The 22584-nt window shown below is 46.0% G+C and overlaps 1 protein-coding gene across 8 annotated transcripts in view; it reads right to left on the bottom strand.

Annotated features, from left to right (window-relative positions):
• The window catches only part of SLC44A3 (solute carrier family 44 member 3), a 93671-nt gene that overhangs the window by 45477 nt on the left and 25610 nt on the right, over window positions 1-22584 (bottom strand). For all 8 annotated transcript variants that reach the window (XM_027114394.1, XM_027114389.1, XM_027114388.1 and 5 more), the window contains 5 exons: window positions 22079-22239; window positions 20331-20420; window positions 18773-18897; window positions 14578-14764; window positions 3665-3830 (listed from right to left, as the gene is read on the bottom strand). In XM_027114394.1, the coding sequence (XP_026970195.1) occupies window positions 3665-3830; window positions 14578-14764; window positions 18773-18897; window positions 20331-20420; window positions 22079-22239 (729 nt within the window). The remainder of the gene's footprint in view (window positions 1-3664; window positions 3831-14577; window positions 14765-18772; window positions 18898-20330; window positions 20421-22078; window positions 22240-22584) is intronic.

The raw sequence follows: 22584 nt of genomic DNA, 5'->3' as shown, positions 1-22584 counted from the left end.
TATTTCACTAAGTATAATCCCCTCCAGGTCCACCCATGTTGTTTCAAAATAGCAAAATCTCATTCTTTTTTATGGCTAATATTCCATTGTATAAATATGCCACCTCTTCTTTATCCATTCATCTACTGATGGACACTTAGGTAGCTTCAATATCTTGGCTGTTGTAAATAATGCTGCCTGAACACTGGGGTGCATATATCTTTTGGAATCAGTGTTTTCATTTTCTTTGGATGTATACCCAGCAGTGGAATTGTGGGATCATATGGTACTTCTATTTTTAGTTTTTTAAGGAACCTCCATACTGTTCTCCATAGTGGCTGCACCAATTTACATTCCCACCAACAGTGTACTTGGGTTCCATTTTCTCCATGTCCTTGCCAACATTGGATATTTGTGGTCCTTTTGACTACAGCCATTCTGACAGGTGTGAGGTGATCTCTCATGGTCTTGATTTGTATTTCTCTGATGATTAGCAATGTTGGGCATCTTTTCATGTGCCTGTTGGCCATCTCTATGACTTCTTTGGAAGAATATCTATTCAGATCTTCTGCCCATTTTTAAATTGGGTTATTTTTTTTGATATTGAGTTTTATGACTTCTTTATATATTTTGGATATTAACTCCTTATTGGTCATATCATTTACAAATATCTTTCCCATTCAGTAGGTTGTCTTTTCATTTTGCTGATGGTTTCCTTTGTTGTGCAAAAGCTTTTAAGTTTAATTTGTTTATTTTTGCTTTTGTTTCCTTTGCTTGAGGCAATAGATCCAAAAACTATTACTATGGCTTATGTCAAAGAGTGTTCTGCCTGTTTTCTTCTGGGAGTTTTATGGTTTCCAGTCTTACATTTAGGTCTGTAATCCTTTTTAGTTTATTTTGGTATACAGTATGCAAAAATGTTCTAATTTCATTCTTTTACATGTAGCTGTCCATTTCCTGGCATCACTTATTAAAGAGACTTTCTTTTCCCCACTGTATATTTTTGCCTCCTTTGTCATAAATTAATTGAACATAAGTGCATAAGTTTATTTCTGGGCTCTCTATTCTGTTCCATTGATCTATGTGTCTGTTTTTATGCCACTGTAGCTTTGTAGTTTTGATTACTGTAGCTTTGCAGTACAGTCTGAAGTCACGGAGTGTGAAACCTCCACCTTTGTTCTTTTTTTCAAGATTGCTCTGGCTATTTGGGGTCTTCTGTGGTTCCATATAAATTTTAGGATTATTTGTTTTACTTCTGTGAAAAATGTCATGGGTATTTTGATCAGGATTGCATTAAATCTGTAGATTGCTTTGGGTAGTATGGACATTTTTACAATATTAATTCTTTCAATCCATGAACACAGGATATCTTTCCATCTATTTGTTTCATTTTCAATTTCCTTCATCAAAGTTTTATAGTTTTCAGTATATAGGTCTTTTACCCATTCTAGTTCTTGATACTTTGCCTGTGATCTGTTATTCTCTGTAAAGCTTCTGGGATCTTCTCTTTACTCATGTCCTCCAGATCTGGGAAATTTTGATAATTTCTTCCCTTCTTTTTTCTTCGTTCTCTATTTCTGGAACTCATATTAGTCAGATGTTGGGTGTCCTAAATTAGCCTCTGATTTTTTATCCTTTTTCTCCCATTTTGCATCTCTTTATCTTTTTGTTCTACCTTCTGAAAGAGTTCTTCAACTTTATATTTTAATCCCTCAATAGAAAAATATCACTCTGCAATCATATTTTTAACTACAAAGAGGTCTTTCTTGTTGTCTCAATATTCTTTTTTTTTAATTCTTATTTTATGGAAGCAACATTTCTTGGTTCTTTCTGAGGATATTATAGTTGTCGTTGTTGTAGTTTTCTTCTGCTGCCTGCATTGTCCCTATTTTCCCTAAGTTCTTTTTGTTTGTTTGTTTTGTTCATTTTGATCTTTTTCTTTCACTAGAGGCTCCTTCTAATGTTTAACAATCACTGGTTATCAGTTCACATTTAAGAGTGAGGCACTGAAAAGTGAATTAGAGGTTCTATATGAGGGTGACTGCTGACCGGTGAGTTCCACGACCTGGTTCAGAGTCAGGGAAACAGGCCATTTCATTGGGGGACCCCCACATGGCACCATCTGTAGGTCCTTTCTTTGGGTTAGACAATTTCTCCAAAGAAGAATCCGATAATCTCCTGCCAAGGAAATATCAACCTGGCTGTCAACATCCTGGAGGCTAAGCTGTGGAGTGTGGGTTGGTAGTAGGTAGAACACTATTCAGTATTTAGACTTTCACTTGCTCCCCCTTCTTTCAGTGCAGAGCCTTGCCCCAGCCTCAGCTGTGCCAGATGCCCCACGTCCAGACCCTCTCTGATGACTTCTCCAGAGAGCAAAGCTCCCGTCTTGTCTTCTGCTGGTGTGAAGGAGGGGCCCTGGGGCCCAACTGCTCCTTAGGAAGACCTTTTTAAACTAATCTTTGGAAGCACATTTTACACTTGAATTCCTGAGCCTCTCTAGTTTTTGTGGCTCAAACCAGCCTCCTCTCCCACCGAATGCACAGAGATAGGGAGATATTCATTTCACTGGAATTTAAATAAAAAGCTCTCATTGAAAATGCTTTGATTTTGTGGTACTAAAATAGCACAAAATCACTGCTGTCAGAGAGATATGACCTGCTGGCCAATTTGGTTAGAATAATCTCTGCTCCTCTACTCAGGAGTAAGCAGCACACATCACCCCCTCCAATGGCTCAAAGGTTCTCAATGCCAAGGTCTACAGCCCTATGTGCGTTCTATGGGCTCTCTAATGACGGAGGCTCCCAACAGCACCTCTGTAATAAAACCCACAGTACCCCTTACCATCAGGAGGTAATTGCTCAATGGCATGAATCATCCCTGGTTGACTTTCTTACCCCCACGAACCCTCATGTTTTTCTGCTCATTTAGGCTGAGAGATTAGAGGAGGATCAGCCCCATAGGAGTAAACTTCCTGTTCTGAGTCCAACCCTGTCATTCTACTGGCCGTGTTCTTCTTGCCTGTGGCTTTCTCTTTGCCTCATGGAGAGTAGCATACACAAAAGAGGTAAAGGGTTGAGATTGTGTGTGTGTGTGTGTGTGTGTGTGTGTGTATGTCCTCAATTATTTTGATGAGGTAAAGGAGGATGAACACTTAAATAAGTATCATAGCGAACAGAGAAGCAAGTAATTAGTTCACTAGCACTTAACTATATGAACATGAATTATATTTTATAGTCATGTACAATTCCCTTAGGATTTAAAATTGTTTTTCAAGAAAACATTCTCCTCATTTTGCATAGGATGAAATGAAGCTCGCAGAATTTACTGAAGTGTGCTCCAAATAGATCAGTAATGTTTTTAAAGTTTGAAGCCCGTAATAATGGATATTTACAGGAGAAGTCAACCCCTTCTTTTGGATATCTTTCAATTCTAAGCGGTACAAATACTTCCCTGTTGGGCTTCCTTCTGGATTTTCTAGCTTAAAGTAAAAGAGGTTGGAAATGTGACAGATTTAAGATACAACATTTCTTTTTACTACCAAATGAATATCCCTCCTAATTTTGAGCTTGGTCTTTTACTCTTGCCAATCCTTTTTGAGAGGTCATGTCAAAATTTCAAAATATCTTTTGAGATACACAACATGAAGCACACAGACAAATCAATAGGAATAACATGCTAGACCTACCTGTTGAAATAACATGTAACCACTGCCCCAGCTATAGTCATTTGCTGGCATGCAAGGATGAATTCACTAGTCCAGATGAGGCCAATTAAATGGTACCACCACATATACCGAATGCCCGAAAGAGGCTTATATTCCACTTGGCCGCCTTCGATGACCTGTGCAGCGCCTAAAGTTTAAAACACAAACATGCTTTATACCTATGTTTTCCTAAGTATGGAAGAAGGTTCAACAGGCCATGCTTCCTCATACCTGGGCTTTGGCATTACACAAAACACAGATGCCAAAGTAAATTTTGAAATACCCACCATGATATAAGATCTTCATAGCAAAACTAAAAATTGAGCACACACATTTAACTTATGAATAATATTAACAGGGATAATTATGATGACTGATTGGCAGGCAATCTGCAAGACACTTGACCTATACTCTAACACTCGCCCCACTTTACAGATGTGAAAACTGAGGTTTGGAAGAGTCAAGTGACTTTTGCAAAGTCTCACTGCTCATGACTGGTGGAGGGAGAATATAAACCTGGACACACTGGACTCTAAAACCCATGGTTTTTCTACCACAACACTTAGTGATGCAAATAAAAATTATGTTGATGGAAGCACACAAAGCCATTAGGACTCTGTTATAGAACCCCACTTCACCAGAAGTTTAGACTTAATAAAAGAGACAAGGATCTTCATTTTTTCAAAGGGATTCATTTCAGATTTCATTTCAAGAGCAAACTCTTCTAGGACATTTAAAATATCTACTGGGCCTCAGTGTTAAGCTTCTAGGTTCAAATCTCAGCTTCACCCCGTTTTGGGTAGCTTGGGGCAAGTTATTCGGCCTCTTGGAGTTTTAGTATCCTTATCTGTAATACCCATATGCTGGTGGTAGTTCAAGAGAGAGTAGAGGGGGATTACCTGGTCAGTGCTGGCCCAAAGAAATATCACTATGTAAGTGATAACGATTTTTATTATTATTATTAAATTTCAGGAGCACAACACTGTATTGAAGCGAGGCCAGTGATGCAACCCCAGCAATGCTCTGCCATTCACTGGTTATACCCTGCTTTATTTGCTCTCATCTAAAGAAGCCTTTGAATTAGCTCTGCAGTTCAATTCAATTCCATTTGGATCTAGTAAAACCAAATCCCAGCTCTGCAGCTGCATTTGACCTCTAGACGTCCTCTGCTGTGTGTTTTAAATAAACTACTGTGAGAAAGAAGACGGCACTTTGCTCTTCGGCAAAACCTACAACTTGAAGAAAATTTAAAGATAGTTTCATATTTCCTTTCAAAGCTATCAATTGCTTTTAGGTTCATAATTCATGCGTCTTTAGACATTCACAATAGGGTCTGTGCAAAGGAAGTGGGAGAAGATAATCATGCTGTAGAGCAAACTAATTCCACAGACTAAGGCTGGTCTTAGTAACTCACGCTCTGTGTTCTGCTGAACAAGAGTCACATTGTGAGAAATAGCGCAGCAGCTTGGTTTACAGAGAGAAGTTAATATTTTATTGAACAGTGGGCTCATTCTGGCTTGGAAGCAACCTCTGATTCAGGTAAGGCGCTGATAAATGCTTATGCTTTTCCAAAATGGGTGTGTTTCAGAAAAGCATTCCCAATCCCGAACGAGGTGACCCCTCACAACTAACAAGCAAGTGTAGGTAGATCAGGTGAGTGGAGACTTGGAGAGCCACTCCTGGAATAGCAGAAGTGATGGGGCCAGTCAACATGCACGCTGATGCCCCCACAAGGTCACCAGTGATGGGGACAGACTACAGTTTGCAAGAACAGGTCTACAACATCACACATGGTTCGGGGGGTGGACAACGTTTCCAAAGAACAGGAGGGATGATTTCCTTGACAGACAAAAGGCAAGTAAGTACAAAGGCCCTGGGTGCTAAGGGGGGATCGTCTCTCCTTGGGGCTGCCCTGTGCTGCCAGGGGCACATTCACATACATCCCAGCTTGGCACACTGATGGCGACAGTCAGCAAGTAGAGAATGGCTAAAGGGATAAATCATGATCCACACAGGCCTTCACACCCTTGGCATTCTGCACAGAAGCAGAATTCATAAATTATTCTTGACTGCCTACTTGCTTTTGAACATCTTTACTGAAGCCATCATCTACTTATTTTTCTGGTTCCATTACACCAGACTATTTAAAGGTTTTCCTTTAGGACAGGGATTTTCAACCTCTCAACGTAGCAACTGGCATTTCGGGCCAGATAATTCTTTGTTAGGGGCGGGAGGGATGGAGGCCTGTCCTGTGCAACGGTAGGATGTTTAGCAGCTTCCTTGGCCTCTACCCATTAGATGCCAGGAGCTTCTTCCCTCCCCTCCTCCAGTTATGACAACCCAAAATGTCTCCAAACATTGCCAAATGCCAGGTGGGGGACAGAACTGCTGCTTCAGAACCACTGCTTTAGGCAAACATTCTCCGAAGAATCAGGCGCTCTGGCTTCAGGAAGAAGCTTAGGGTGGGGCAGGCGTGTTTATGCGCACCGGACTGCCCTCTCCTGGATGGCTGGGTCGGTGCAGGCAAGAGCCTCTCATCAAAATACCAGTCGCTTGGTTACTAAGGACCATTACCATATAGCTACCACTAAGTGTAGCTAACGCGCGTGGATAGCTACCACTAAGTGTAGCTAACGCGCGTGGGAACTGGATCCCAAGATAAGATTGATCTAGGGGGATGGCGGTGGAAAGGACACTGAACTGGAAGAGGGCTTGGTTCCAATCTCAGCTTTGACGTTTGTGATAAGCAACCTGGGCCTCGGTTCTCTTATTTTAAAGATGAAGTGGGAAGATGAGATGAACTCCAGGGCAGTAGTTATACAGTGTGAGAGTCACGCAGGCTGAGATTCACATCTCTGTTCTGTCTCCTAATGGCTGACCAACCTCAGGCAAGTTATGAGGTTGTGGGACATTTTAAAATCTGTTTCATCATCTGTAATCTGAAGACACTTAATACCACTCCCTTGTTGATTCCATCTAGTCTCACGGCTCTAAAAGCCATACACATAGCTGTTACGAGGATTAAACAGGTAGGTGCTTAGAACAGCGAATACTATATAAGGTCAGCTATAGTTGAGGTACAAGTAGATATGATTCCAGTTCTGAAATGAGTAAATATTTATTTAGCATATACTGCATGCTAGAATTATGCTGGACATGAGCTATCAGGGGAAAAGATGAAAAAGGCAAACACAAAAATCAGATATCATCAGAGTGAATATCACATTTGCTACATTAGTTTATTCATCTCCCCTTCTTCTGGACTGTTTATAGTTCCTCCTCCAACTTCTAAGAGTTTTTCCCATCCTCGCGCTCAGTCAGTGGCCTCACTTCCGGTTTCTCTGAGAAAACTGAAGCAATCGGAAAATCTCTGCTAGCACCTACCCCCATCTCTGCCCCTTATCGGCATGTGTCCATAACCGGACCCCCCCTTAATATGATAAACTGTCTGTGATCCTAAGGCCAACCCCTGCACGAGACCCCCCTTTCTCACCTACTTGAAGATATCACTCCAGAAATTTTCCCTCTCTTTCTTGCTTCATCAGAATATTCCTCTCTACTGAATCATTTTTAATCACCTCACATCTTTAGAAAACAACCCCACTTTTTTTGTGTGTGTGTGTGGTACACGGGTCTCTTACTGTTGTGGCCTCTCCCGTTGCAGAGCACAGGCTCCGGACGCGCAGGCTCAGCGGCCATGGCTCACGAGCCCAGCCGCTCCGTGGCATGTGGGATCCTCCCGGACCGGGGCACGAACCCGTGTCCCCTGCATCGGCAGGCGGACTCTAACCATTGAGCCACCAGGGAAGCCCCCAAACCCTACTTTTTGACTCCCTTTCCTCCTCCAGCTTCCTTTCTATTTCTCTGTTCCTATTTACAGCCGAACTTCTAAGACTGTCTCTTATTCTTTCCAATTCTTTTTTCTCCGCCTTTCTCTTAAACTGCTCTAATCCTGATCCAGCCCCCACGCTCCTCTGAAACTGCTTTGTTTCACTTCCACGTCGCTAACTGCAACGGTCAATACTTAGTTCTCACCTGACTTGTCAGCAGCACTTGACACATTGAACCCTTCACCCCAATTCCAGGACAGCACATTTTTCTCCTCCTGCCCACTGGCTGCTCCCTTTCAGTTTCCTTTCTTTATTCTTCCTCGTCTCCAAGACCTCTTAACATTGACATGCTCCAGCGCACAGTCCTTGAATTTCTTTTCTATCTACACTCATTCAAATCTCATGGTTTTAAATACTATTCATGTGTTCCCCAATTCCCAAATGAGGTCTATAGCTGGCCCTCTCCAGAAACTTCAGACTCAAACAGCTAACTCCCTACTTGACATCTCCATCCAGCCGTCTAAAAAGCATCTCAATCAACACAACTAAAAAAGAACTTCTGCTCTTCCCCGAAAACACTCCAAAGTCTTGTCCCATCTCAGCTGATGGCCATCCCATCTTCCAGTTGCTCAAGCTAAAAAAACCTCAGTTTTATCCCCAACTCCTCTTTCTTTCACACCCTTCATCTAATATCCGGAAATCCTTCAGAATCTGATATGTCACACCATGTCCACCATTACAACCCTGTTCTAAGCCACCATCACCTCCTCCCTGGAGCACTGCCATGAAAATGTAAGTCAGATCATGTCACTATGCTGCTTAAAATGCTGTAATGACTTCCCATTTCAGAAACAAAGTACCTATAATGGCCTACAATGCCCCAGGATCTGACCCTGTGCTCTCTCTGACACTCACCTGAACCATTCTCTCCCTCGATCAGGTCACTCTCACTGAATGGGCCTCCTTGCTGTGTCCCCAGCACCTCTCCCTCTTGCTGTTCCCTTTGCCTAGAACATTTTCCCTTCCTTTGCTTAGTCTCATGGCTCTGCCCTCACTCCCTTCAAATGTTTGCTCACAAATTATCTTCTCAACAAGGTCCTCCCCAGTCACTCAATTCAAAATTGGACCCCCCTCCTTAAGCATTTCCTATTACTCTTCTCTGCTTTATTTTTCTCCTCACCACTTATCAACTTTTAATATACTATAAAATTCACGTACTCATTTAATGCCAATCTCCCTCTAGCTTCCAAACTAGAAGGAGAGCTGTATCTCCAGCATCTGTAACAGGGTCTGATATAATAAATGTTCAATAAATATTTGTTGAATGAATGACTGTATGAATGAATGAACCAACCTTCCTCAAGTAATACATCCTATCATAGAGATTTGAGACAACTTTCTAGACGTCTTCCTAGAGATCATCATTATATCCCGGAGGAAAGGCATCATGCAGCTAGCTATAAGTCTGGGTATTACAAGCAAGCTTTAAAGCATTTTGAAAGACTGAGGTGATACTGATATCATATTAATGATCAATGTAAATGGCAGTTTCTCAAGGGAGGCAGTCCAGTTGGTTGGGATCATTTCCCAAAGGATGCAGGCCCGACTTAAAAGGGTTCTGTATTCTGGCACATTCTGTGCACTTGGCCTTGTCCAGCAAACGGGCTTAGTGTTCTGCTGACACCCATCCTGCCTGTGCCTCCTGCTGGTTCAGCTTCTGCTCTGACAGCACGAGGATTAGGGAAAAAGAGAAGAAAATCTCACTGACAGCGCACCTGTGGTTCACCTAGTTCCTTCTGTGTATACATCTCATTTAACACAACATTGATGTGAATTCACTTCCTGACTCAGCACACACTTAACTGAACTCACTCAAGGGCTGTGCACTGACCGCAGAGACAGAAAGAAAGAGACACAGTCCAGGCCCTCCAGATGTTCATTCTCTTGAGGGAAGACAACACACATGCCATTATCTTGCATTATTGTTTTTTATAGACCTTATCACTACCTGACGTCATCTATTTACTTATTTATGCTCTCTTTCCCCACTCACTAGTACCTTTATCTGGTTCACCGCTGTATCTCAGTACCCAAGCCACATAGCAGGCATCTGAGGAATATCCGTTGAAAGAATGAAGAATATAAAAAACGCAGGGAAAAACGAAGAAGAAATATCTAAGTATGCCTGGGCAATTTATAGGAGATTTTCCAAGAAATATATTACTCAAAACAAATCTTGGATAATGACTAGTTTTCCATGAAGTTTGGGGGAAAAAGTTGGGGTGAAAGTTAGGAAGAGGAGCAGATTCTAGACAAAGACCACAGCAGGTGCAAGGGCACCGAGATGTTCACGGAGATTGTTTCCCCTCACATTTCCCCACAGGGACCATAAACTTCTGAAAAGCAGGGGCTGTTTTAAATTTCTCCTGAGCAATCTCCCTTCCCTCTGTTCCTAGGACAGGACTGGGCCACTAGGAAACTTTTGTGAAATAACTTTAATCATCTTCTAGATCTCTGATAACTTAAAAAAGGACAATTTTCTTTGAGACTGTGTTCTCAAATATAACAGGCAGAGCAGAGAATAAACCACAAAGCTGAAGCGAGTGCTAGACATTGTCTAGTTGACATTAGTTCCTAATATAAGGAACACATACTGTCCCTTATCTGCAGAGCAAAGCTCTGGTCCCATCTCAGCCTCCTAACATCATTATGAGGCAGCCTGGGGAAAGCACCATTTTTCCACTGTATAAAAGGAAAACATGAAGCCCAGAGGATTAACCTACAAGGAAGGCCGGAGTCATCCTGGATCCCAGGTCCCTTGACTGGAGACCCTCTGTCTGACCTTGCTGCCTCCTTTCCAAGCATGGTCCTTTGCCTTTAAACACGCTGAGCACATCCCTGCGATGACCTCTTCTAACTGCAGTACCACTGCGAGAGAAAGCCCCCCCTTCCCCAAATGGGCCTCCTTCTTCTACTGTTCCGACTGTGGGGCATCCTGACCACCTTACGGTAACTGGGGGTCATCAGATCAACTGGGCTCTTTCCGACCTGCCAACTGCACCTACTGGATTCCCAAGGTTATTTCCGTTTTCCTGTAACTACTATTTTCACTGAATTTAGTAGTCACTGTCACATTGCTGGTGGCAGACAAGTCCCAGCTGACTCGTTACCATCATTACTGAGGGCCTGGTTATGCTCCACTGAAACAATCCTCAAACAAGCCAGAGTCTGTCAACTAGTTAAGAGACTGATTGACAGTCACTAGAGAAACAGCTCATCAAAAAAATGGCAAAAAATGATCAACCTAAAGTTCACTTTTTCTGCATTTTCTTTTCTTTTTTACACATTAAAATATTAACTCATTCAATCATCTGACACAATAAAAGTCTTACAGTATTTACCCACTGAGGACACCCCACAGCATTGGGAACATTGGGTGGAGACTGAAGAGAGAGCCTGAGGGTCCTGGGACTTCCTGAGGGACATGAAATGAGAGAGTCAGGTGCTGTGCAGGCATCTCTCACCACCCGGATCACCTGGGCACCTGCTGAAGATCAAAACAAGCAGCAGATGACCTGCCCAGGCGCAGAGCCAATCGTCCGGGCCCTGCATGAAAAGACCTTTGAAGTCAAAGGGAGTTCTGTGCACCTGGGTCAGCCCACAGGTGAGTGGAAAGAAGAGGCAGGTGGCCTAAGGGGACGGCGGGTCTGGTCTCTGTGACGCCCAGCCCCGGGGAAGGGGGAAGGCAGTCGCTCTGTGCGCCACCCTCTCCTGTGAAGCGGAACATCACCTGCCCACAGACCCCTACAGTAGGTCCTGGGCACCCGGCTTCCTCTTCTCGCCCTTCAACTCCTCTCACTTTTGCTCATTTTGCTCCTTCCACAGATAGAGAAGGGCTGTGCTTTAATATGTGATGCTCTGATGTGCTGCCTTCGGCCCTACAGAGCAGCCCATCCTCTCCCGGCCCCTCCTCTCAGTCCTGTGGCCCAGGCCCTGGGCGCAGCTGGGGCCGAAGTGGGGGAACTGAAGGACAGCCCTACTAGCAGCTCACCCCCAAGCTGGCCCTGGGGCGTGTTCCTTCCAGCTATATCCCCAACTCCCAGGACCAGCTCTCGCCTTGTCCCCTGTGAGCAGGCTCCCTCCTGAGCTTGGACATGACCCCACTAAATCCCCTTTGCCTTTTTCTGTACTTTCCGATCTTCTGGTAATTTCCAGCCCATCCTCTGAGAAGCCTTCCCTGACTCGCAAAGGGGGTTGGAGCCTCACCGTGGTGCTCCACAGCTCCCCAAATATCTCCTCTTGCGATGCTCATCGGCCTTTGCCATCCACACCGTGGGGAGAGGTCACCACTCTTCCCCAGCGCCTTGCCAGGGCCTCGTCCCCCCAGTGCTCACCTAACGTCTGTGCATTAAAGAACGAAAGAACGTGTCCTGCTCCAAATCATTGAGGGTTTAACCACAGAGACAATTCCCTTCACTCAGACTCAGAGCCCATAACGACAGCGGGGCGGGCAGCTGTACCCTGGAGGCTGGAGTAGCAAGGTCCCTCCCTGGTCCTGAGCTGTACTTCCCAGGGCCTCACCTCTCCTCTGTGATTCTTTTTTTTTTTGTGGTACGCGGGCCTCTCACTATTGTGGCCTCTCCCGTTGCGGAGCACAGGCTCCGGACGCGCAGGCTTAGCGGCCATGGCTCACGGGCCCAGCCGCTCCGTGGCATGTGGGATCTTCCCGGACCGGGGCACGAACCCGCGTCCCCTGCATCGGCAGGAGGACTCTCAACCACGGCGCCACCAGGGAAGCTCTCCTCTGTGATTCTTTAGGGCGAGGGCCCAGCACCACAGTCCACCACCAGGGCGTCAAGCCCTGCCACCTCCTGCCACACCTCACTCCCAGCCTGATCTGGCTTTAGCTTCTGGCCCTGTCATGTTGCCCTCTGGCCACAGGTCCCAAACACCACATTACAGGCACAGCTTGCATTCACCAGCCAGCTGCTGTGGTCACAATACTGCTTCAACTTGAACAGACAAACCTGAGGAGGTCTAATTTGATCTCCTAGCTTTGTATCCCAGACACAAGGGACATGCGACATAGTGGAAAGAGCACAGGCTCTGTTCTAGAGCTCTGGCGTCAGTAAGAGCCATCACACTTTCTAGCTGGACCTTCAGCAAATTGCTTTCTCAGAACCTCAGTTTTCTTGCCTGTAACTTGAACATAACAACACAGGCATCGAAAGGGGGTTGTGACACTTAAAGGAGAGAACATAAGACAGCACCTAGTGCAGAGCTTAGAATTTGGGAAATTTTCAATAAATGCTGGCCTTCCTGGAGGCACTGAAGCCATTGCTTCCCTTTCCGCCAGGACTAAGACCACATCAAGGGAATGAGCTGGAAGATGCTTGTTCAGTGTTGCCCTAGTTAAGACTTCCAACTGTCCTGCAATTTCTGTTCTTTCATCTTTTCTTGGTAACAGAACCTCTTATTTTTAGGCTGTGCATGGCCGCCCCCAATGAAATGACATTTCCTGTCCCCCCTTGCGCAGAGGAGTTGCCATGTAACTGGGATTTGGCCAATGGGTGTAGGTGGAAGTGTTGTCATGACTTCCCTGCTACCTTCCTCACCGCCCAATGAGACAGGGTGGTTGGAACTCGAGTGCCTATTTCAGCTCTGAGGTGGAAGCAAGTGGTAGGCTGTGCAACAAGCAAAAAGGTGCGTGGGTCTGTGACCTCCGGCAGCCCATGCTGGCATGGGGTCTCCTCCTGTGGGCTTCATTTACATGAGAGAGGAATTGCCCGTCATCTTGTTTAAGCCCCTGTTTTGAGGTTTCTGTCACTCTCACGCAAAACTCACCCTGATTGATTACTCTCCTGTAATCAGTTTGAACAAGGTTCCCTGCTGGATGATTATCGGAAGTGCATTGCAGGCCTTCAGCAAGCTTCCAGAGACCCCCGCCAGAAGAGACTGCCCCTAGAGCATCTCTAAGCTGAAAACATGGGCTTTCAAGGGCTTGGACCTCCCGAGAGCTGGCTGCCCATCTTGAAGTAATCTCCAGGGGGTCAGCTGACTCCAGAAGAGAGGTAAGAGAACCTAGTTTACTAAGAATCTACTACATGTAGTTATTCCTACATATACAACTGGAGCCTACAGGGAACAGAATAAACTTGCTAAACATTAAGAGATTATGTTAGCCTGTTGCTTTGACATCTGCTGTGGTTCTTATCTGCCTGGTGAAAGTCTCCAAAAGCAACTTACTCTTTTGTACTCACATCAGAGTATGAGTTTGGGCCTTAACTAAACCAAATTGAGGAGTGAGTGAGAGAAGATCTAGAGCAGTATCACTCAAAGTGGGGGCCACAGACCAGTGGCCTGGGCTCACCCTGTATGTGATTAGTCCACAGCGAGATAAGGAGCTTGTGCCAGAAGTTAGGTCAGCTGCATCATGAGGCCTATCGTCTCATTCTGCTGACTTTTTTTTTTTTTCACAGCAAGACTTTCTTGATGGAGGAAGTGATGGAGGGATAGACGTTCTGGCATAAGCTCCTTATCCGGTGTCAGACACCCCTTTGAATAGCACTGTTCTAGAATGTGGTTGCTCTCTCACAGGGATCCAAAAACACATAACCCTACCACAAACCAAGTGAATCAGAGTCTCCGAGGATGGGGCCCAGGCATCTGTATTTTAGTAAAGCACCACAGCTGATTCTGAGGAATATCTCTGGTGGAAAACCACTGTATAGATATGACAGCAGAATGGAGGGTAGTATTGTCTTCTCAGGAGCAAAGCAAGGTGAACATCTGTGCACACTTGCTTTAAACTTAAGCTTGTTCTGAGCACAACGTTTTAACAGGGTCTTTCCTGGGTTCTTTTTTTCACATACTGATACAAAAGAGGAAAAAGAATTTCCTGCTTTTTCTCCCATGACAGAGACCCAGGCACCGTCACTGTTGGCATCAGATGCCTTTAGCTGCTTGGGAAATTCGGTCCTTACAAAAACAGGCCAATGGTTCCAGAATGGTGAGGCCTTCCGTGCACGACTCCAGGGTGACGGACCCCACTCCCACTGCCCTTACCTGCAGTTCCCAGGCTCAGGAGCACGGCCACCCAGGAGACCCAGAAGAAAATGAGGATGGTAAACGTCCACAGTGGCTGGAACAGCAGGAAAGGAGAGTTGCTGATGGCTTTATTTGTGACTCGGAGAAGTTCAACTGTCAATTTTATTCTCTTTCTGAGGACAAAAATCAAGACGAGCAGAACTGCCTGGTGAGAAAGGGGTTAAATTATTCAAAATAATGAAGAACTGAGATGAGCTGAAAACAAACCCTAATATTTTATTGACATCTCAGCAAACAACTCTTTTAAGATAGTTACTCCCTACTTTTATTATAATAGAAGAGCCATATTCTCAAATACTAACTGAGCATCTACTATGTGCTGATACTTATGCTAGATCCTGCTGCTACAACAGTGGACAAGACACAGCCCCTGCTCTAAAGGAGCTTGCAATCTGGTCAGAGAATGAGAGAAAACGAGAATAAGGTCCTCTGGGGTCAGGGAACCATCTATTTCTTTTTCCCTCCACAGCACCCAATATGCTCAGAGAATGTGGAAGGACTGCAGAAGGTCAAGGGAACACAAGTATGAGGGAAGAGGACAGTGATCGTGCCTCAAAGCAACCTTCTGTGCCTCCTCCTCTGCTGGCTTTGGCCTCCCTGTATATAAATATCATATTAAAGAAACAAACCTCCCTCTACCCTCACACCGCGGCCCAGCCACCGTCATCTCTCATCTCCTTCACAGGCGAGCTTCTTCAAGTTCTAGTGCACACTAGCCATCTGCACGTCCACACCTGCACTCATCCTTCAGCTGCCTGTAAACCTCCGGACCCCAAGCCTCTCCTGAAACTGCTCTCCCCAAGGTCACCTCATCTGACCTCCTGAATGTCAAATCCCACAAACATTCCAGATCTTGTTTGACCTCAGCATGGCGTGTGAATCTCTTGTCCCCTCCTCTTTTCCTAAAACTTTCTCCTTTGACTTCTGTGACTGCTGTTTCCTCTGGCTCTCCTTCTACTTCTTCAGTTGCTATTTCTTGGGATCCTTTGGGTGGTCTTTCCTACTCCTCTGTGGTTTTAGAATCCTTCTTAGATGCTGATAACCTTTAAATAAAAATCTCCAGGGTCCAGTGGTTAGAACTCCACGCTTCCACTGCGAGGGGCAAGGGTTTGATCCCTAGTTGGGGAACTAAGATCCTGCAGCCAATTAAAAAAAAAAATCTCCAGCCTCACCTTTCTCTAGGTGCTGGATGAGTAAGCACTTCAGTTACTGACCAGGTGTTGGGTGTCCTACAGTGTGTCAAACTCAACTTGTCCTGAACTGAATTCATTATCTTCATACAAAAACTTATGTCCCCTGGATTCCCTACTCCAGTGGCCCTAATTTTCCTGGACTCTCCAAGAAAAAATCAGGCTCCTCTCTTGCATGCTTCCATCTTATCCCATACTTACCCTACTGTAGCACTCAACATACTCTATTGTAGATGTTTATTGCCTGCATTTCACATTACATCAAGCTCCTTGAGGGCAGGGCCGTCTGTTACTGCCAAGGACTGGCACAGTCCCAGCGCACAGCACAATCTCAGTCACCTTGGACTCAGTTTCCCGATAAAGCTCTCAATCTATCCTCTCCTCTCTATTCCCACGTTGATGCCACAGCTCAAGTCTCAACATCTCTCACCCAGACCCCAGTAGCCTCTGCACTACCTTCTGCTTTTAATCCCCTTAGCCCCCTACCCTTGCCTCAATCCCTCCTCCAACCCAAGCTAAAGGGATCTTTGTAAAAGGTAGAGTCAAGGATATCATCTCCCTGCTCAAAATCCTTCAACATCTCCCCAAACCTCCTGGATAAAGATCGAAATCATCATCACTGTAAATCAGGATCTTCCTGGCATGGTCCCTTCCTGTCGAGGGAACTTTCTGCAGGCTCCTCTCTTGTCTCTGTGACCCCTCCCATGCTACTCCCTTGGCCTAAGATGCCCTTCCTCTTCCAGCTGGGCTTGGGCATTGCTGCCCTCAGGGACCTCATAATCAAGCGGAGGAAAGTCAGAGGGCAGTGGGATAAACTGTGCAAAACTGCTCCAGGGGTTGGGAACAGGGCCTCCTGCCGTAGCTGTGGGGACTGGCCTGAGGAGCCAGGGAAGATGCCCGGAGGAGACGGTAGGAATTTCCATCTCTGTGTCCTCAATGCCTAGCACAACCAACAAGGAAGAGGGACATTTTTTGTTGTTGTCGTTTTTTACTAAAAATTTTAATGAGGCAAAATGATACAATCTTTAGGCAAATAAACTTGGCTTCTAGCTCCTGAGTGGAATGGTAAAATGTGTGTGTTTAAATGTGTGTGTTTTTCAACTATATTATATATATATATAAAATGCTCCCCTCACGTTCAAAGTACGCCAGGATATTGACCACAAGTGATGAGTTAACTCTAACCCGTCACTTCCCCAGTCTCAAGGGAGATCAGCATTACCCACTGGGGATGGTGCTAGGGTGCTGGCTGGGCGGGGTGGACAGCAGAGCTGACTCACCACAGGGGTCAAGCCTCAACTTCACCCTTCTGGGCTCTAAGATGCACCCCTAGGCTGACACACTGAGGCGAGCATTCGATGCCATTCATCCCATTTTCTTCATCGCTGCCAGTGGTTTTATTGAAACTACTGAAATAATATTCCTAGGCAGCCCCCCTCATAGGCCGCCATCTCTCGCTGTGTACCACGTCACGGCGTTGCTAGCCCTGTAATTCATCTCATCGTGGGGCGTGTGCTACCTTCGTGTTGTGTCTTGCCCGGTCCATTGCTTAGTGCAGGGCCCTGGGCGTAACAGGCGCTCAGTAAACGGTGATGATGACGAAGAAGCTAGGGCTCTTATGAGAACAGCTCCTCAGCAGCAGTCCTTGGTAGAGACTGAGCGGCAGTGACACGTGTGTTAAATGAACGGTGTGCGAGCCGCGGTGCGCTTCCTCACTCTGCTCTCGCGGTCTGCCCTTTCCCTAGCCTTTCACTTGGTGAAGAGCATTCCCCCGACCCTGGCATCGGGCGGCCATTAATGGCTCAGTGTGTGAAGACAAAGGGAGCCCTGTGGAGGGCTGCGGGTGGGGGAAGGGGAGAAGCAAGCTCTCCCGGCTCCCAGCCCTTCTCCTCCCTGGCCCTAGTGCCAACAGCCCAGAACGCGGCCTGGGGTGCAGGGGGACCTTTTCTTCTCCAGCCTCCTGCACACGCCCTGGTTCAGCTCCGGGCCTGGTCCCGGGACGAACCAGGAGCTTTGCTTTAACGGATACTTGCTCACTGAGATGCAGTTCACGTGACAAACGCAAACCTGACACCTCACTAGAAAGGAGAAAACGGGAAGCCTGTACCAAACATGAGAACCGAAGGATCCCCTTAGAGGAGAGAGCTGAGCTGGTGGGAGAATCTGCCCTTGCTGAAAGATTTAATGGGCGTGTGGAAACCCCGGCTGCCATGCCTGCGTGAAACAGTTAGCAAGCAACACACCAAAGGATGCCCGTGGGCCACCTGAAATCAGTTCCCGGCCCTTTCCAGGGCCCTAGGATTCCAGAACTGCTATCAGCACTCGGGGAGGGACCAGAATGATTTTCAGTTGCCAACCACCCTCCCCCAACAACCAGGATCTCCAGGCTCAATGCTCTCTGTTTGCCTGCTCTCAACTAGGGAATTCACCAAGGAGGCGGCGGTTCTCTCAAACCAACTTAGCCTAGCAGCCGCACGTCTGGAAACAAAGGGCTCTCTGTGTTCAAGGGCAGTGCGAGCTGTCACAGCCTTGAGAGCAGAGCATCCACTGGCTAGAGGGGTGGCGACTCTCCGCAAACCAGGAAATGGGAACTGTTGTATGTCTGGCTCCCTCTCCGCGCTGCAGCATCCCCCCTATAGCCGCCTGTGGGTGCAAGCGGTTCTACCGTGTTCAAGGGTACTGAGTCAGCAAGGGTAACGAACCAACCTCTGAGATGGCGGACGTGACGGAACAAAGTCAGAGCGTTTACTCATCTTTTTTAAGGCTGCAATGCATTCCTATGTAGGTATCTCAAATAAAACACAAAGGCACTAGACATGTGTGTACACTCACTACACTAACACGTATATACATTCTGCAGTGAAAGAAAACAAGTGCTCGTTGCTTTTTGGTTAAAATCTAATTATTTGGATTTCAGAGTTCTGCCCGGCTACTTGATCTACTGCTGGAAGGGTGCTTCTTACCGTGATAACTGTAGACACAACAGCAAACCCCAGCAAACACTTCATGTTCTCCCTTTCTGTGTCCAATTCTGTGCTGAGGTCATTAGTGTAGTCATAATACAGCCACCATAAGACACCACAGACAACTGGAAAGCAAAACACCAGCAGAACTCAGCGCGCATGCCATGAGGTAAGCATCCGCCCCTCCCTTCATACCAGGCGGCCCTGCTCAGGCAGTGGGTCCCAAACCCCTGGGGCTTTGCAGGCACTGACCGGCCCTCTGAAGCAGCTGGATGGGGCCAGCTGAGGACCTGCCAGACCTGGGGTGGCTGCCTGTCTCTGGGAGACGCAGGGAGGTAACTCCGGAACCCAGATGTGTCCTGTCAGCCTAGCCCATGGGTGGGGCGGGGTGTGACCAGGGAGGAAACCACACTGACGGGATGGTGAGAGGAACAATATTAGAGTCTAAAGTCTAAAATTTCCAAGTGAGCTCTGCGGGTGACAACTCCAGGGGCAGCCTGGATACTGGCTTGGCACCTACAGAACTGGGCGGACGCCTCGACATTGCACATGCTCTGCATTTAGGTACTCAGTACCACCTGCAGCGCATCCACAGTGACGACAGGGAGGTCACAGTCGTCTTTCTTAGCCGTAGGTGGGGAAGGCACCCTCACAAGCCATAGTGCGTGTCCTCCAGCACCTGCACGCTGGGCACCTGTGATCTGCAGAACTGACTGTTTAGGGGATGAAACTCCTACGGTCAGGCCAATTATTAAAAATTAAAATATCCTATACTAGTTCGGAAACAGCTGCTGCCTTGAGCTCCCTGCATGCCTCTGCCCCTCGGACCTTCTTCCCCGACAACTTCTGGATGGATCCAGGATCCAGCACTGAAGAGGAAAACAGTGGGCACCGGGCAGGGTCTCCGGGACCCTGCCCCAGCTCAGGGCCTGCGTCTCTTCAGATTGGCCGGAGCCTTTGCATGACAATGTGGATACCCACGGGTGATGTGAAAATTCAGAAGACATCCTTTAAAGCAACGGTCCCCAACCTTTTTGGCACCAGGGACCGGTTTTGTGGAGGACACTTTTTCCACGCACAGGGTGGGAGGTGGGGGGATGGTTCAGGCCATAATGCGAGCGATGCGGGGTGGGGGGGGATGGAGAGCGGCAGATGAAGCTTCGCTCCATCGCCTCCTGCTGTGCAGCCCAGTTCCTAACAGGCCTCGGACCGGGGGTTGGGGACCTCTGCTTTAAAGGGCTTCCAACAGGCATTGGAACTGACTTTTAATGGTGTGGAAACCAGTACCACTCACCTGGCCAGCTCATCTGAGAGGCGGCACAGTGCAGAAGAGACAGAAGGCTGAGCAGGAACTCTGCTGTGATCTGTGAGACAGAAGCAATCCTGTGGTCCTCCCTGACCTCTCTGGGCTGGGTCTCCTCATATGTAACATGAGGGAGTTGGACGAGAGACTCTCTAAGACCCCATGTAGCTCAGCAATGCCAGCTTTTAAGTTCTACACTTAATGGAAAGGCTTTTCATTTAATCAAGAAGAAATCAATCAAGTGGAAATACTTACACAGCAATCCCAAAACAATCAGTGCAATGAAAATGTGAACCAGAAGGGTGGTGATGAATCGGAAGGTGAACATCATGGCCAAAGACAAGGCTAGAAAATTAAGCAAAACATATAAATTCTAACAAGCACCAAGGCATGAAGGGGATGATGATGGGGTTGGAATGCCTAAACCTTCCAAAAGAGTGAGGGCTGAGGACTTCCTTCAATCTCTAGATATCTTGGACATCTACCAAACAAAAAAACAAGACACACCCAGGCCCCTCTCTGAAGCATACACAAGTTAGGTCTGTGACAGTGCCACTTCCTGAAAGTGCTAGCATGCTTCTTGACTTAAAAAAAATTTCTTTTAAAGCAGGTATTATTCCCAAAAAACCCTAAACTTTCTTTTTTTCTTTTAAGTCCAAATGAACCAACTAAAATTTTTTATCAAACTTAACTCTTTTGATTTCATAACTTATCTAAAGTTCTAATTTTGTGTTCTCAGATACTCTCATTAAATATGAAAGATGAATGCCTTTAAAAATGAAAAATTTAAGATTATAATTATAAGATGTATGTATAAAAATCTGCACATCAGTTTCCAATTCGGGGGTTTTTAAGCCTATGAATTTATTCTAAGTACTTCAGTGAATTTATAAATACTATATTACTTTTTTTTTCTAAACAAGAATTCAAGATTACTTATAGATATTTGGGTGTAGTGGTTAAGAACATGGGTTTAGAATCAGATAGGTCTGGCTCAGCTCTGCACCTCTGCTTGGCCAAGCCTCAGACCTCTCTAAGCCTCGGCTTCCTCTCCTGCAAACGGTGATAGGGTTCTGATGAGGTTTAATGTGTTAACAGCAAGCAGGATGTCTGGCCCATCCAGGTCATAAGAAGTCTGGAAGTTACATAACGGTGGCTAGTTAAGCATCCCCAAGCATTCAGGAATTAGTAACCTTTAGGTAATGAAATTATGGAAAACTCAATTTGTAAACTGGCAAAATTATGTTAATGGCTGATCAAAGAGTTTCTTTCAACCTTCCAAGGTTGGGAGGCAGCCGCTGTAAATAACGGGGTAAATAAGAGGCCACTACTATTGCCTACAGCAGCAGAGAGAACTAATTCGTTCAAAGAGAAGGTCGACTCTTAAAGGAGCTCATCGAGCTGAAATAGCAAATGGGAAGTCCAATGGTGATGAGCGCCTGGGGGGCTGCTTCCAGAAAGGCCGGGAAAAGGCATGATCTGGCTCAAGACCTTGACCCTCCTACAACCCAGCAGGCCTGTTCCTAGGAGGAGCTGGATACATCAGGCCAATGCCCTCTGATGCTATGCCCTCTATGCTATATGCAGTGATGCACACACCTCCTTCCCTTGCTCACCAAGCAGCCTTGTGATCGGGCTTGCCTAGGGGAAGAGGGCACACGGGCCAGAGGACGTGCGTTCCTGGTACTTATCATGGCCAGTTCACAAAGTGGCAATCTGCTCTGCACATCCATCCTTATGCAGAGCTGAGGGGCAGGCCCTGGAACGCGGTCACTCTCTAAGGCAGCCCCACCTAGTGAGGCCTCGGGGCAGAGAGCCAGCTGGCCTCTCCCCAGTCTTACTGCCCCCTGCTCCACTTGAACCTGAAACACTGAAAATAACTACAAAGAAAATATATGAAGTTTTATATTTAAGTCAAGAGGCTAATTTCCATTGTACAACATATATAAGTGCTAGAAACTTTGGTATAAATAGTCACTGAAATAAAATTAATTGAAAATTACCGAAGGCGAGGACACAGAGACCGAGGATTGTGTCTCTTCCTGACATTATTCCACTTAGAATTCGATGGAGGGCGTCAACATCATTGATCAAAACAGATGCAAACAGGGAATAACACTCAGGAGTTTGAGGGATGCATCGATTAAACAAGGGAAAAGACTTGCTAAAAAATAAAAGAATAAGTGGCAAAGATGTTTACTTAATTACTTATCTTAAAAAAAGATGTTTATTTAAAATTCTCAGCAACCAAAATGTATAAGATCTACAATAATAAAAAGAAGTTTAACATCTTGTTTGCAGTCTACACCTTACAAAGCCAGGCATCTGTGCTGCCACAGTGTTCAGCTGATGCCCGGATGGGAAACTGATTATGGAGACCCATAGACACCAGGAACCTCATCTTGGGGAGTGACATTGCTGACTCTCATGTCTGGAACCTCATCTTGGGGAGTAACATTGCTGACTCTCATGTCTGTATAACAAACTACCAACTCCAACGCAAGAATCA

This window comes from Aethalodelphis obliquidens, unplaced genomic scaffold (assembly GCF_003676395.1).
Source record: "Aethalodelphis obliquidens isolate GAN/ISIS:26980383/991018 unplaced genomic scaffold, ASM367639v1 scaffold13, whole genome shotgun sequence".
In the NCBI taxonomy this organism is placed as follows: Eukaryota; Metazoa; Chordata; class Mammalia; order Artiodactyla; family Delphinidae; genus Aethalodelphis; species Aethalodelphis obliquidens.
Note: the sequence above shows the minus strand (reverse complement) of the source record. Positions and strands in the feature narration are given on the sequence as shown.